The following is a 14,920-nucleotide window of genomic DNA, read 5'->3' on the forward strand; positions in this document are numbered from 1 at the left end:
ATCATCACTACTATCATTGTTGCCGCAGCTTACTTGGCAATCCACTGTACCTCAGGTTGTTCTCGGTGGAAGTCATTGCCTTGGTGGTTGCTGGAAATTGCTGCAGCCATTAGAGACTGTAGATGGACCCTCCAATGTCGTAAGCATCATCCATCCCTGGAGAACCTCATTACTTCAAATGGCTACTCATTAGATGATGGAAGCAGGTGTGTTTGGAATGCTGTGTCCCCACCATTGAAACACAGTTCTGTCCTTCCCTGGTTTGGACCAAGCTCCAACGACTTTATGCCTATCATACACCTGCAGGAGTACTTCAAATTTCTACACATGGAGCTGTATCTGTTGATCCACAAGTAATCACAGAGTGTCTTGTCGAGCATTATGCTCACACCTCTGTGTCTGAGAATTACCACCCCACCTTTGGTCTCCTCAAACAGTGGGTAGTACGACAACACTATCTTTTGTTCCACACCATCCTGAGCCATATAATGCTCCCTTCAGTGAGTGGGGATTTCTCAGTGCCCTTGCCGACTGTTCTGACATCTCCCCTGGCACAGATTGCATCCATTCCCAAAAACTGTTAGCAGATTATCAGCACTACTTTCTTGCCATCTCCAATTGCATATGGAGTGATGGCGGATTCCCTTTGCAGTGGCAAGAAAGGATCATCACTCCAGTTCTAAACCGTGCTTAGAACCCATTATATGTGTATAGCTATTATCCTCACCAACGTGCTATGGAAGCTGCTCGAATATATGGTGAGCCGGCAGTTGTGTTGGCTCCTTGAGTTGCAGGGCCCTCTGGCTCTGTCCCAGGGTGGTTTTCGCCAAGGGCACTCCACCACCGACAACTTGGTCCACCTGGAGTCTGCTATTCGGTCGGTCGTTTCCCGGCGACAACACCTTTTTGCTGTCTTTTGACATGATAAAGGCCTACAGTACCTCTTGGTGACATCATATCCTCACTACTCTGCACGAGTGGAATCGCTGGAGCCCACTCCCGATTTTTATATGGAACTTCTTGTTGCTCCACACTTTCAGAGTTCACATCGGTGCTTCCCCCAGTTCACCCCCCCACACACGAGGGCTCTGATACGAGTATCCCACTCTTTTTAGTTGCCGTCAGTGGTCTCGCACTAGTAGTAGGGTCCTCAGTATCATCCGTCCTATGCTGACAACTTTTGTGTTTCCTCCTGCTTCTCTTCTATTGGTGTGGCTGAATGCTGCCTGCATGGACCCATATGGAAGGTGCAGTCACGCACCTCACTGACGACATTCTCCTCCTGCTGCTCTTCTATTGGTGTGGCTGAATGCTGCCTGCATGGACCCATATGGAAGGTGCAGTCACGCACCTCACTGACGACTTTCTCCTCCTGCTTCTCTTCTATTGGTGTGGCTGAATGCTGCCTGCATGGACCCATATGGAAGGTGCAGTCACGCACCTCACTGACAACTTTCTCCTCCTGCTGCTCTTCTATTGGTGTGGCTGAATGCTGCCTGCATGGACCCATATGGAAGGTGCAGTCACGCACCTCACTGACGACTTTCTCCTCCTGCTGCTCTTCTATTGGTGTGGCTGGATGCTGCCTGCATGGACCCATATGGAAGGTGCAGTCACGCACCTCACTGACGACTTTCAGTTTTCAGCCACCAAGACTTGTGTCATGCACATCCGTTGTCATCGTACTGTCCACCCCATCCAGAACTTTACCTCGATGACCGACTACTTGATGTAGTGGAGACTTACTCCTTTTTGGGACTGATCTTTGATACCTGCTTAACTTCGCTTCCCCATCTTTGTCAGCTTAAGGACAAGTGCTGGTGGCATCTTAATATTACGCGATGCCTGAGCCACACTGACCTGGATGCTGCAGCTGTACAAAGCCCTCGCACAGTCTTGTATTGACTGGTGCATGGTTCAGCATCACCCTCCACACTGCATCTACTGGAGCCTGGCCACCACTGAGGAGTTCGACTCGTGACCGAAGTTTTCCGAATGGACCCAGTGAAGCTGATGTTCCTCGTGAAAGCTGATGTTCCTCCATTGCAGCCCCAGCAGCAGCTACTGCTCACAAAATATGCCTTACACATTCGTAGTGTGTCTCACCATCCAAATTACCATAATCTTTTCCCTAACACGGCGATCCATCTCCTGCAACAACGGCCCCAGCAGCAGCTACTGCTCACAAAATATGCCTTACACATTCGTAGTGTGTCTCACCATCCAAATTACCATAATCTTTTCCCTAACACGGCGATCCATCTCCTGCAACAACGGCCCAGAACTGGAAATGCCCTTGCCGTCCGTGTCCAGTCGCTTCATACCAAACTTGATGCTTTTCCTCTAACACCTTTCCTGTGGGCCCATGCCTTGCTCACAGCTTCACCTGGACCTATCACAAGACCCAAAAGGCTCAGTTCCACCTGAGGCTCTACCGAGCGAGGTGGTGCAGTGGTAGCACACTGGACTTGCATTCGGAAGGACGACGGTTCAAACCCACGTCCGTCCATCCAGATTTAGGTTTTGTGTGATTTCCCTAAATCGCCTCAGGCAAATGCGGGGATGGTTCCTTTCAAAGGGCACGGCCGATTTCCTTCTCCGTCCTTCCCTAACCCGAGCTTGTGCTCCGTCTCTAATGACCTCGTTGTCAACGGGACGTTAAACACTAATCGCCTCCTCCTCCACCTGAGGCTCTCAGCTGCCAATTTTCTCTCTTCCTGTCAAGTTCAAGGGCTCAGAAATAGTCTACACCCATGGATCAATGGTCAGTGGTCTTGTTGGCTTCACTTACATTCACGTTGGACATACTGTAGAGCAGCACTCCTTGCCGGATGGCTGCAGTGTTTTCACTACAGAGTGGTAGCCATCTATCATGCTCCTGAGCATATCTGCTCTTGCACCAGTCTTTGTCATCTGTAGTGACTCCTTAAGCAGCCTACAAGCACTTGACCAGTGCTTCCCTCAACATACTTTTATAACGACTACCTAGGAGTCTGTTTATGCCCTCGGCAACAGTGGACATTCAGTGACCTAAATCTTAACCCCCAGGACACTTCGGGATACTGCGCAATGAACTTGCTGACGGCCTGGCAAAACCAACTCTGGAGATTGACCTCCCAGAGTTTGATCTCTGATCAGTATTCCACTGTAAAGTTTTCGCACTCTGGGATACTGAATGGTGCACCTGCAGTACACCAAATAAACTCTTTGTTATCAAGGAGACAACAAATGTGTGGCAGTCATCCATGCGAGCTACACTGCAACACAATAAAATCTCCAGCCTTAGAGACAATGTTATTCAATCTGTATATTGAGCAAGCAATAAAGGAAACAAAAGAAAAGTTCGGAGTAGGTATTAAAATCCATGGAGAAGAAATAAAAAAAATTGAGGTTCGCCGATGACATTGTAATTCTGTCAGACACAGCAAAGGACTTGGAAGAGCAGTTGAACGGAATGGACAGTGTCTTGAAAGGAGGGTATAAGATGAACATCAACAAAAGCAAAACAAGGATAATGGAATGTAGTCGAATTAAGTCGGGTGATGCTGAGGGAGTTAGATTAGGAAATGAGACACTTAAAGTAGTAAAGGAATTTTGCTATTTAGGGAGCAAAATAACTGATGATGGTCGAAGTAGAGAGGATATAAAATGTAGACTGGCAATGGAAAGGAAAGCGTTTCTGAAGAAGAGAAATTTGTTAACATCGTGTATAGATTTAAGTGTCAGGAAGTCATTTCTAAAAGTATTTGTATGGAGTGTAGCCATGTATGGAGGTGAAACGTGGACGATAAATAGTTTGGACAAGAAGAGAATAGATGCTTTCGAAATGTTGTGCTACAGGAGAACGCTGAAGATTAGATGGGTAGATACATAACTAATGAGGAGGTACTGAATAGAATTGGGGAGAAGAGAAGTTTGTGGCACAACTTGACTAGAGGAAGGGACCGGTTGGTAGGACATGTTCTGAGACATCAAGGGATCACCAATTTAGTATTGGAGGGCAGCGTGGAGGGTAAAAATCATAGAGGGAGACCAAGAGATGAATACACTAAGCAGATTAAGAAGGATGTAGGTTGCAGTAGGTACTGGGAGATGAAGAAGTTTGCACAGGATAGAGTAGCATGGAGAGCTGCATCAAACCAGTCTCAGGACTGAAGACCACAACAACAGCAACAAGAGGCAAGGCAGGATAAACACACATAGGGAAAAGCAAAGGTGAATGGTCACCTCCTCTGTCGTGAGCACCCATGTCGGTGTCACTGTGGCTAACACATGACTGTCGTCCACATCTTGTTGGACTGCTCAATTTTAGCCACTATGCGGCAGCCTTTTAACCGTTCTACGGTGTTGGGCAACAATGCCTCAATGGCTGATTTAGTTTTACATTTTATTTGGGCACCTGGCCTTTTCTCATAGGCCTCCACCCTCCCTCCATTTTCCCTCTTCATTACTCTTTCTTTGCACTTTTTTTTGCCTTGGTGTTCGTCTTTTCCCTATGTGTGTTCATCTTGCCTTGTCTCTTACGCTGGAGATTTCAGTGTGTTGCAGTGTGATTGGCTCATCCTTTTTTATTCTTGTGATCTGCCAGTCCAGGCCATCTACTATATGATTTTAATACCTTCCTCCACTTTTCCCTTTAGCATACGGTTTCCCCTTTTGGATCACTTCTTTAGTTTTCGGTTTTGGTATGGTTCCTCATTAGTTGTATGCCCTGTTACTTTCCCTGACTCCTTTTGGAATTTTTTTTAAGTTGACACTTGTTTGCACGGGGACAAAGGGACTGATGACCCTGTAGTTTGGTTCCATTATATCCCAAACCAATCTACATCTGACGACGACTCTCCGTCCAAGATAACATGCTGTGCCCCTCTACCAAAAAGTCCTCACTCCAGTCACACAGTTCACTTGACACACCATGCGATCGTATGACAAGAAGTGTAGGTGCGATACGAAGTCAAGTGCTTTTTGGAAATCAAGAAACACTGCATCTGGTTGTTTAGAGCCAAAGCTTTCGGTATGTCATGTGAGAAAAGTGGGAGTTGGCTTTCACTTGATCGATGTTTTCGAAAATTGTGTTGGTTGGCTTTGAGGAAGTCATTCTGTTCAAGATACCTCGTTATGTTTGAGCTCAGAATATGTTCTAATATTCTACAACAAACTAATGTCAGGGTAGTTTTGTGAATCACTTCTAGTACCCTCCTTGTAGACGGGTGTGATCTGTGCCTTTTTCCAAGAACTGGGCATGGTTTTTGCTTGAGTAATCTATGATAGATTATAGTCAGAAGAGGGGCTAATTCAGCCACAAATACAGTATAGAATCTGACAGGGATTCCGTTGGGGCCTGGGGCTTCGTTCAATTGTAGCAATTTTGTCTGTTTTCCAACACCACTGAGATTATACTTATTTCATTAATTTTTTCAGTGGTACGAGGATTAAATTGGGACAATTCTCCTACGTCTTCCTTTGTAAAGGAACATTTGAAAATGGAGTTAAGCATTTATTTCAGCTATTGCTTTCTACCCTCAATTTCAGTTCCTGTCTTATTCGCTAGGGACTGGGCACTAATTTTGGTGCCACTAACAAACAGCCTTTGCATGCAACTAGAATTTCTTTGGATTTTGTGAAATGTCATTTGACAGTATTCTGAAGGTAGCTTCATGCATTGCTCTCTTGACAGCCGAATGTGTTTCATTCAGATCTCTCTCTCTATAGCCCTGTGCTTTGTTTTACACGTATTTTCCAGTAATCTTTGTTTCTTTAGAAGTTTCTTTACATTGACTGTATACCATGGAGGTCCCCTCCCAGTATGAACTGTTTTACTGTCTACGTATCTATCAACTGCATGGTCAACTATTCTTTTAAACCCTCTACTTGCACCTGGTTTGTACTGAAAGTTTCAAGTTCCTCATTGAGATTGACATTACTGATTTTTTATCTGCTTTATTGAACATATATATCTTTATGCTTGTTTTATTGTCCTTTGTGCTTTGGTAAAAATTGTTGCCACAACTGTGTCTTGGTCTATGATACCAGTCTCAACGTGGGCACCCTCAAAGAGGTCAGGTCTATTTGTTGCCATTAGATCCAATATGTTTCCATTGTGAGTAGGGTTCCTACCTATTGTAGCTTATGGTTACTTGTAAAATTGGAACATATACTGATAGAACAGGGATCAAAATGTGCTTTCAGTAAAAAATGAAGTTCAACAATTTGAGATTGCACTTCAATTTTTAGACAGCACTATAATTTGTTTCATAGGGCACTGTTGTAGGGAGACATAAATCTGGCAGACAATATTACCATCATATTTGAAAATTAAGTGTTATTGTAGGGCTCGTGTAGTGAGTAAAGTATCACACATTTATGTCCAGCAGTGACCCCAATTTAAAGTAAGGGAGAAGAGAAAATTACACATTGGTGCTGATGAATGGTTTGAAGTATGTGGTGTGCAGGTAATAGAGATTGACATTTATGAAAAATTAATTTTTGTTTGTGTATATCAGTCCTAGTAGTAGTATACAACAACTTTTAAATACATTAGCTGAAGTGCTGGACATAGCCTCAACTTACGAAATAAGATAATTATATATCCCTGTATATAAGATTGACAAATTTCATTTTTACGCCCATTGTGTATCTGTGTGAACTCAGTGTGTTTACTTACCTGCAGATATCAACTGAACCTGAACTGCAACCGTTTGAACAGATCTTCATTAAAGAAGAGAATATTGTAAGTATTGACTCCTATTTCTTCCTGTATAGTATGTGGAGTTTTCAATTAAATAGTGTGTGTTTCATGGATGCTTTTACATTGTGGTAGTGAGAAAAGAGAGAAAACTTAATGGAATATAAATATGTGAGGATGATTAAAAAAAGAGATAACGTAAGCTGTCAGATTTCGGTGGTTGCAAGACTTTTCCTCTTTGGCTGCAGCAAACCACCATAGTGTTCGCTCCCACAGCTTTCAGATAGCCCATAAGTGACTTGCATAAAATAGTGCTCCATCCAACCTAATGTAATAATGGCAGAGTCATAACACCCTTATTCCTACTGGGAACAATGCATATAATGCCTGAGTGGTCATATGAGCCCCTAATGGTAACAGGATCCCTGTACATTTTGGGCTGTGACTTATGATGTCTCAGCTGAACACTCTGTTCCACATAGGTGAGCCAGAACACTATGACCAGCTGCTTCACAGCATGTTGGTCCACCTTTGGAAAACAATGCAGCAGCATTCATATGTGGCATGGATTTGGCAAGTCATAGGTATGTTTCTGGATGTATGTAGCACCAGATGCACACATACAAGTCATCCAATTCCCCTATAATATGGGCCATTGGTTTATGGGCATGAAGACAGCAGATGATAGTGTCCCAGATTTGCTCTGTTTGGTTCCGGCCATCAGTGTTAGTTCGGTGCTGTGCTCCTCAAATCACTGTAGCACAATTCTGGCCTAGTGACATGGACAGGCAGCTTGAAATCGATACGTCAGTTGATGAAGATGTTAGCCATGAAGGGATGCATTGTGTTCACTGTCACATTCACATAGTCCACAGCTGTCTACATGCTTTCAATTATTTCTGCAGATCCCACGAAATTGTAGGTGAATGTCCTCAATAGCAAGATACGGTCCCCATCGGCCTATGCCCGTGGCTCGGTGCGGATCACAAGTTGCCACTTGCCTAGGTGATAGTGTATTTGGACATAACCATCAACCTGGTGTAAAAATAAAAGTGATTCATTCAACCAGGCATTGATGTGTGGTCCTGTTTTGATGATCCAGAGCCCAGAGGAATCATAATTGATAATTTCGCTATTTCAACATGGAAACATGTAGTGGCTGTCTCCTGAGGAAAAGTGCATTCTGAATGGTGTTTTCCAAATTATGTCTGCACCAGCATTGTCTCTTTCATCATGTCTACCACTCATCACTGCATATCTTGCGTTACACAGTGGGGAAGATTCCAACCTTCACATTCTGTGATGAGGTACGGACATCTGGTGGTTTCAACATACTTCAACCACTTTCCATAGATGCTCATGGCAGTGACATGTGAATAGTTGACCGGCACCACAGTTTTCAAGGTTCTTCTTTCTAGGTGTCGGGCCATAAAAATTTTTCTTTGTCAAAGTTGCTTATGTCACAGGATTTGCCCTTTTCTGGACAGTACCATCACTACAATGTTTCCCCTTTCATCTCTGCCCTGCTGTTTATATTCTTCCCTTACCACATAACATGCCCGTGGCAGACAGTTGCCAAAATGTTTCAGCATATAGTGCTAGAATCATTTCGATTTTATCACTGAGCATAACTCAAATAGGAACATTCCATATTTTTACATTTCCAAAATGCATTTCACATGGTACACCACTGCAAACTGTTAATGAAGGTATAAGCATTCAAAATGGACTCCCAGGTATGTGAGTGACTCGTAGGCTCCTTAAGTAATAGAACCCAGTATGTTGTCCTTGATGAGGGTATTCATCAGAGACAAGGGTATTTTCAGGAGTGCCCCAGGGAAGTTTGATAGGACCACAGTTATTTTCTAGGTACATAAATGATTTGGTGGATAGGGTAGGCAGTAATCTGAGGTGTATGGGAAGGTATCGAAGATAAGTTACTGTAGGATGATGCAAGATGACTTAATAGAGAATTTCTAATTGGTGTGATGTATAGCAGTTAGCTCCAAAAAATGTAAGATAATGTGGAGGAGTTGGAAAAACAAACCCGCCATGTTCAGTTACATCATTAGTAATGTCCTTCTCGATACAATCGTGTCATTTAAATATGTGGACATATTGTTGCAAAGAGATATGCAATGGAATGAGCATGTGAAAATTGTGGTAGGGAAGGCAAATAGTTGACTTTCGTCTATTGGTAGAATTTTAGGAAAGTGTGGTTCATTTGTAAAGGAAACCTCATTTAGGATGCTAGTGTGATCTGTTCTTGAGTACTGTTTGTGTGTTTGGGAACCATACGAGTTCGGATTAAAGGAAGACACCGAACCAATTCAGGGTGCAAAAAAGGGCAGCTCATTTTCTATTATCACGTAATAGGGGAGAGAGTGTGGCAGATATGATACGCGAGTTGCGATGGAAGTCATTAAAGCAAAGACGTTTTTCGTCGCGGCGAGATCTGTTTACGAAATTTCAGTCACCAATTTTCTCTTCCAAATGCGAAAATATTTTGTTGAGCCCAACCTCCATAGGTAGGAATGATCATCAAAATAAAATAAGAGAAATCAGAGCTCAAACAGAGAGGTTTAGGTGTTAATTTTTCCCGCGCGCTGTTCGGGAGTGGAATGGTAGAGAGATAGTATGATTGTGGTTCGATGAACCCTCTAGCAAACACTTAAATTTGAATTGCAGAGTAATCATGTAGATGTAGATGTAGATGTAGAATTCAGAGGTGGGTAGCTAGATTTGTTAGTGGCAGGTTCGAACAACATGTAGATGTTTCAGGAACTCAAATGGAAATAACGTACTGGGACTTAATAAATGTGGGAATGTTATAGATGCCAGAATGCACTAGAACAGATGTTGTGTTTTCCAGTTTTGTATATTTAACATCATCATTGTTCTTCCATTTCAGTTTCCAGTAGGTTGTTGAGGAGCTACACATAACTCATCATTTTTTTTGTTCAGGCCAGGCTCCTCAATTGTGCCCTTAAGTCAGCATAGCATGAATATTCATCCACAGTTTACATATATTTGTAGGCTGCTTCTTTCCTGCTTCAAGACTTACATCATATTATTCTTTGCAGTAATGTGATATGAGCCTTTTTATCTAATAATATACTCGGTGCTCAGGGGAACACATCTCACATTTTTATTCAAATAACCTTTAAAAGTGGCATTCTGTGTAACTTCTCAGTGACTGTAATCATCTATAAATTTCTGTATGCTTTGTCTGGAGTCAACGGACATTGCTGCACATAAATTGCCTTATAGCATAACCTCGGCACTCTATGAAATGAGACGCACACGGTCCTCAGCAGCGTGTTGTGTACTCAACAGCACAAGAGATTTCCACTGGGCCTGGGAAACAATGCACTTGTTCCTATGGCCTTTATTTCGAGGAAATATTGCATGCTTAGTTGTGTTGTTGGAAATTTAAGTGCATACGTAAAGTTGAACAGATAAAAAACATTGCTTGTCCGCACCTATACACACACAACTTTGACTGCACTGCTCTGAGTAATGGAGTACACACACTAAAGTACATTCACTGGTTTATCACTGAGATAGAAAGGACAAGTCATTGGAATGTTTTCCATTATTGTTTGTAACAAAATTGTTCACAGTTTTATTTTCACAGACTTGAGGTTACTGCTTGGGCTCTGCAGTGCTATGGAATACTTCCGCAATATGATCTTTACATAAACACTTATACTTATCGTCGAAATGTGGACATTCCCATCTGGGATGCAAGGGAAAACCTTACGGACAAATGGAAAACAGTGTATCGCTGTGGATGACACCTGGTACCATCTTGGAACTGTGGAGAATGTGGCTGGTTGGCCGTCACTGTATGGAACTTGTTTATCTCTAGACATGGAAACTCGCTGCACTGTGTTGCCCACATGTGAAATGTCAAAGTCTGCTGAAAACTTAGTTGCACCACTTGTGATGTTTAAAATTTGTAGCATTTCAGTCATGGGGAGGGGTCAGACTGTTGTAAAGCTTGTTTGTAAACCTCTTTACCTGAGGCTAATCAAATCACTACATCATGAATTAAACTTTCTTTGTTTGGTGTAATGCACTTGGATTTGGCTCTACATTTTTTATTCAACACCAGAAATTTCACAAGACAGGTTGCATAACATACAGTGTTGCACTTTTGCTGATGTAAGAATTCTAGCCTTGCCACTACCACATGTATTTTGTTGTAAAAATGCTCAGACAATACAGAAAATGTATCAAATAATAGTAACACTGACAGATCGGACAATGGGTCTAACTTTTGAACTGAGGAATGTAATTGAGGATTCATTGACAGCTATCAGTAAGGCATGAGCATGGTTTCGTATTGGCGATTATTAACAGTAGTACCAGCATACGGAATAGTTTACCAGATATGTGACTGGCTCAAAGAGTTCTTAAATAACAGAGCCGAGTATATTGTCCTTGATTGCCAGTTGTCATCAGAGCCAAGAATATCGTCAGGAGTGCTCCAGGGAAGTGTGATACGACCACTATTGTTCTCTATAGACATGAATGATCTGGCAGACAGGGGATCAGAAATCTACTGCTGTTTGCTGATGATGCTGTAGTGTATGCAAAGTTGTCTTATTGGGTGACTGTAGGATGGTACAAGATGACCAATACTAAATCGTTGTGCAGACGTATCTTCACTGACTCTTTGGAGATTGAGTCCCAGAAACAATTGGCGCTGCACAGCTTCTTAGTTTTTTCGAATTATCCCTTGATAATGCTATGTTCTGCTACTGCAGACTTGTTTGTCTGTCCTAGTCATACGCTCCTGGTGTGTTCAGTACAGTGCTGTGAGATACATTGTTGTGTCTGCCTGATATATTCCATCCCACATTCACACTCAATACTTTATACAAGATCGATGTACTTGAGGACAATATTACGGAAATGGAAGAGGATGTAGATGAAGACGAAATGGGAGATTCGATACTGCGTGAAGAGTTTGACAGAGCACTGAAAGACCTGAGTCGAAACAAGGCCCCCGAAGTAGACAACATTCCATTAGAACTACTGACGGCCTTGGGAGAGGCAGTCATGACAAAACTCTACCACCTGATGAGCAAGATGTATGAGACAGGTGAAATACCCTCAGACTTCAAGAAGAATATAATAATTCCAATCCCAAAGAAAGCAGGTGCTGACAGATGTGAAAATTACCGAACTATCAGTTTAATAAGTCACAGCTGCAAAATACTAACACGAATTCTTTACAGACAAATGGAAAAACTGGTAGATGCGGACCTCGGGGAGGATCAGTTTGGGTTCCGTAGAAATGTTGGAACACGTGAGGCAATACTGACCTTACGACTTATCTTAGAGGAAAGATTAAGAAAAGGCAAACCTACGTTTCTAGCATTTGTAGACTTAGAGAAAGCTTTTGACAATGTTGACTGGAATACTCTTTTTCAAATTCTAAAGGTGGCAGGGGTAAAATACAGGGAGCGAAAGGCTATTTACAATTTGTACAGAAACCAGATGGCAGTCATAAGAGTCAAGGGGCATGAAAGGGAAGCAGTGGTTGGGAAAGGAGTGAGACAGGGTTGTAGCCTCTCCCCGATGTTATTCAATCTGTATATTGAGCAAGCAGTAAAGGAAACAAAAGAAAAATTTGGAGTAGGTATTAAAATTCATGGAGAAGAGGTAAAAACTTTGAGGTTCGCCGATGACATTGTAATTCTGTCAGAGACGGCAAAGGACTTGGAAGAGCAGTTGAACGGAATGGACAGTGTCTTGAAAGGAGGATATAAGATGAACATCAACAAAAGCAAAACGAGGATAATGGAATGTAGTCAAATTAAATCGGGTGATGCTGAGGGAATTAGATTAGGAAATGAGACACTTAAAGTAGTAAAGGAATTTTGCTATTTAGGAAGTAAAATAACTGATGATGGTCGAAGTAGAGAGGATATAAAATGTAGACTGGCAATGGCAAGGAAAGCGTTTCTGAAGAAGAGAAATTTGTTAACATCGAATATAGATTTATGTATCAGGAAGTCGTTTCTGAAAGTATTTGTTTGGAGTGTAGCCATGTATGGAAGTGAAACATGGACGATAACTAGTTTGGACAAGAAGAGAATAGAAGCTTTCGAAATGTGGTGCTACAGAAGAATACTGAAGATAAAGTGGATAGATCACGTAACTAATGATGAGGTATGGAATAGGATTGGTGAGAAGAGAAGTTTGTGGCACAACTTGACTAGAAGAAGGGATCGGTTGGTAGGACATGTTTTGAGGCATCAAGGGATCACAAATTTAGCATTGGAGGGCAGTGTGGAGGGTAAAAATCGTAGAGGGAGACCGAGAGATGAGTACACTGAGCAGATTCAGAAGGATGTAGGTTGCAGTAGGTACTGGGAGATGAAGAAGCTTGCACAGGATAGAGTAGCATGGAGAGCTGCATCAAACCAGTCTCAGGACTGAGTACAACAACAACAACAACTCTAAATGCCCAGCATCTGCAGCCCCAGTTGATCTTTGGTTGAGCCTAGTATATCTTTGACTTATTTCGGTGCGTGAAAGATTGTCGTTATTTCGTGCTTCTTTAATATTCATGCGATTGTGGCTGTTGGCGGTCCAGCAAACAGCAGAAACACCACACATTTTGCTTCATCTTCTTCTGGTTTCTCCTCCCGCCTCTTGTCTACATGCAAGAAGTGTCTTATTTGTGTCATTCTTACGGAAGGTTTCCCACAGATGTGCTAACTCATGGGGCAAACTCTCGCTGTCAGATACCTGGCTCTTTGTTCTAAGGTGTTCAGTATCGAGTTACATTGTGCTGGATGGTGGCAGATCTGAGCATTGAGATATAAGTCCGTGTGCGTCTTCTTCCCGTAGACCTAGTGTCCCAACGTACCGTGCAGATTTTTCTGGATCAAAATATCCAAGAAGGGAAGGCAACCATTCTCTTCTACCTCCGTGGTGAATTTGATGCAGTCATGTATGCCACTGAGATGGTGTAGGAACTCCTGTTGCTTTTTCTTGCCACTGGGCCACACTACAAAAGTGTTGTCTACGTATCTGTATAACACCTTTGGTTTGTGGCGGGCGGTGTTCAGTGCCACATCTTCAAAGTGCTCCATGTACAAGTTGGCAATACCTGGGGCAACACCATCTGTTTGTTCATAGAATTTCCCACCACATTTGAAGTACGTTGTGGTTAACACGAGACGAAAGAGTCCGAGTGTGTCCTCATCGAAGTACTCTTCGAGTAGAGCTAGGGAATCGTCCAGCAGCACCCGGGTGAAAAGAGAAGTGACTTCAAAGCTGACCAGTAGATCCTTCTCATCCAGGCGTAACCCTTGGAGTACCTTAAGAAATTCGGTCGAGTTCTTGACATGGTGAGGGCAGTGACCCACGAGTGGTTTTAACAGCTGTGTTAGGTGCTTCGCTACACCATACGTCGGAGAATTTACTGTTTTCAATATAGGATGTAGTGGGAAATGCTCCTTATGGATTTTCGGGAGGCTATACAGTGACAGTGGAGCCGGTCCCCGAGGGTAAAGCTTCCTGATGGTGTTTCTGTCAAGTCCTGAGCTGTTGAGAAGATCGATGATCTTGCGCATAACAGAAGGAGTTGCGTCTTTCCCCTCTTCTTTGTATGCTGGATCTTGTAGTAAGGTGTCGATCTTCTGCCAGTAATCTTCTGACTTCAGTAGGACTGTCGCATTCCCTTTGTCTTTTGCTAAGACCACTACACCCTTGTCATCACGAAGGTTCAGCAATGCCTCGTGCTCTTCTGCCGTAATGTTGTTCTTCAGCATGCTTGCTCTCTCGAGTACCGTGCTTGTCTCACTTACTCGGCTGCTCTAGGCGGGAGTCCACGTATGGCTTGCTCGACGTCGCTGATGGTGTCACATTTTGGTAATGTTCTTGGAGCCAGAGCAAAGTTCAGGCCTTTCGACAGCACAGAGATTGTTGGCTCATCCAGTGCTCTCTCTGTCAGGTTGATGACAGTCTTAATATTGCTGGCTTTCTCATCCTGTTGACATCCGCCCGGAAGTCTGAGGAACTTCTGCCACTGTTTGTTGGCGGCTTTCTTCTTGTGGAGATCACGGCTGGCGTACATGTTGCCGTCCAGCCAGCTTCTTGAAAATTGTTAAATGGCTGAAATATCATCTCTGTCAGCACATGTGACTGCTGCAGGTGTTGTTTTTAAGTGCTAGATCAAGACTTGCTGTTCTTGTGAATGAAATAAGTACTTGG

General features: G+C 43.0%; 1 protein-coding gene across 8 annotated transcripts in view; it reads left to right on the forward strand.

The window, feature by feature from the left end:
- The window catches only part of LOC126291570 (zinc finger protein 583-like), a 233,366-nt gene that overhangs the window by 41,012 nt on the left and 177,434 nt on the right, over nt 1–14,920 (forward strand). For 7 of the 8 annotated variants that reach the window (XM_049985102.1, XM_049985096.1, XM_049985098.1 and 4 more), the window contains exon 3: nt 6,671–6,730. The exons of the other annotated variant lie outside the window; for it this stretch is intronic. In XM_049985102.1, the coding sequence (XP_049841059.1) occupies nt 6,671–6,730 (60 nt within the window). The remainder of the gene's footprint in view (nt 1–6,670; nt 6,731–14,920) is intronic. 8 annotated transcript variants of the gene reach the window in all.

The sequence above is a fragment of the Schistocerca gregaria genome, chromosome 9 (genome assembly GCF_023897955.1).
Source record: "Schistocerca gregaria isolate iqSchGreg1 chromosome 9, iqSchGreg1.2, whole genome shotgun sequence".
NCBI classification, from domain to species: Eukaryota; Metazoa; Arthropoda; class Insecta; order Orthoptera; family Acrididae; genus Schistocerca; species Schistocerca gregaria.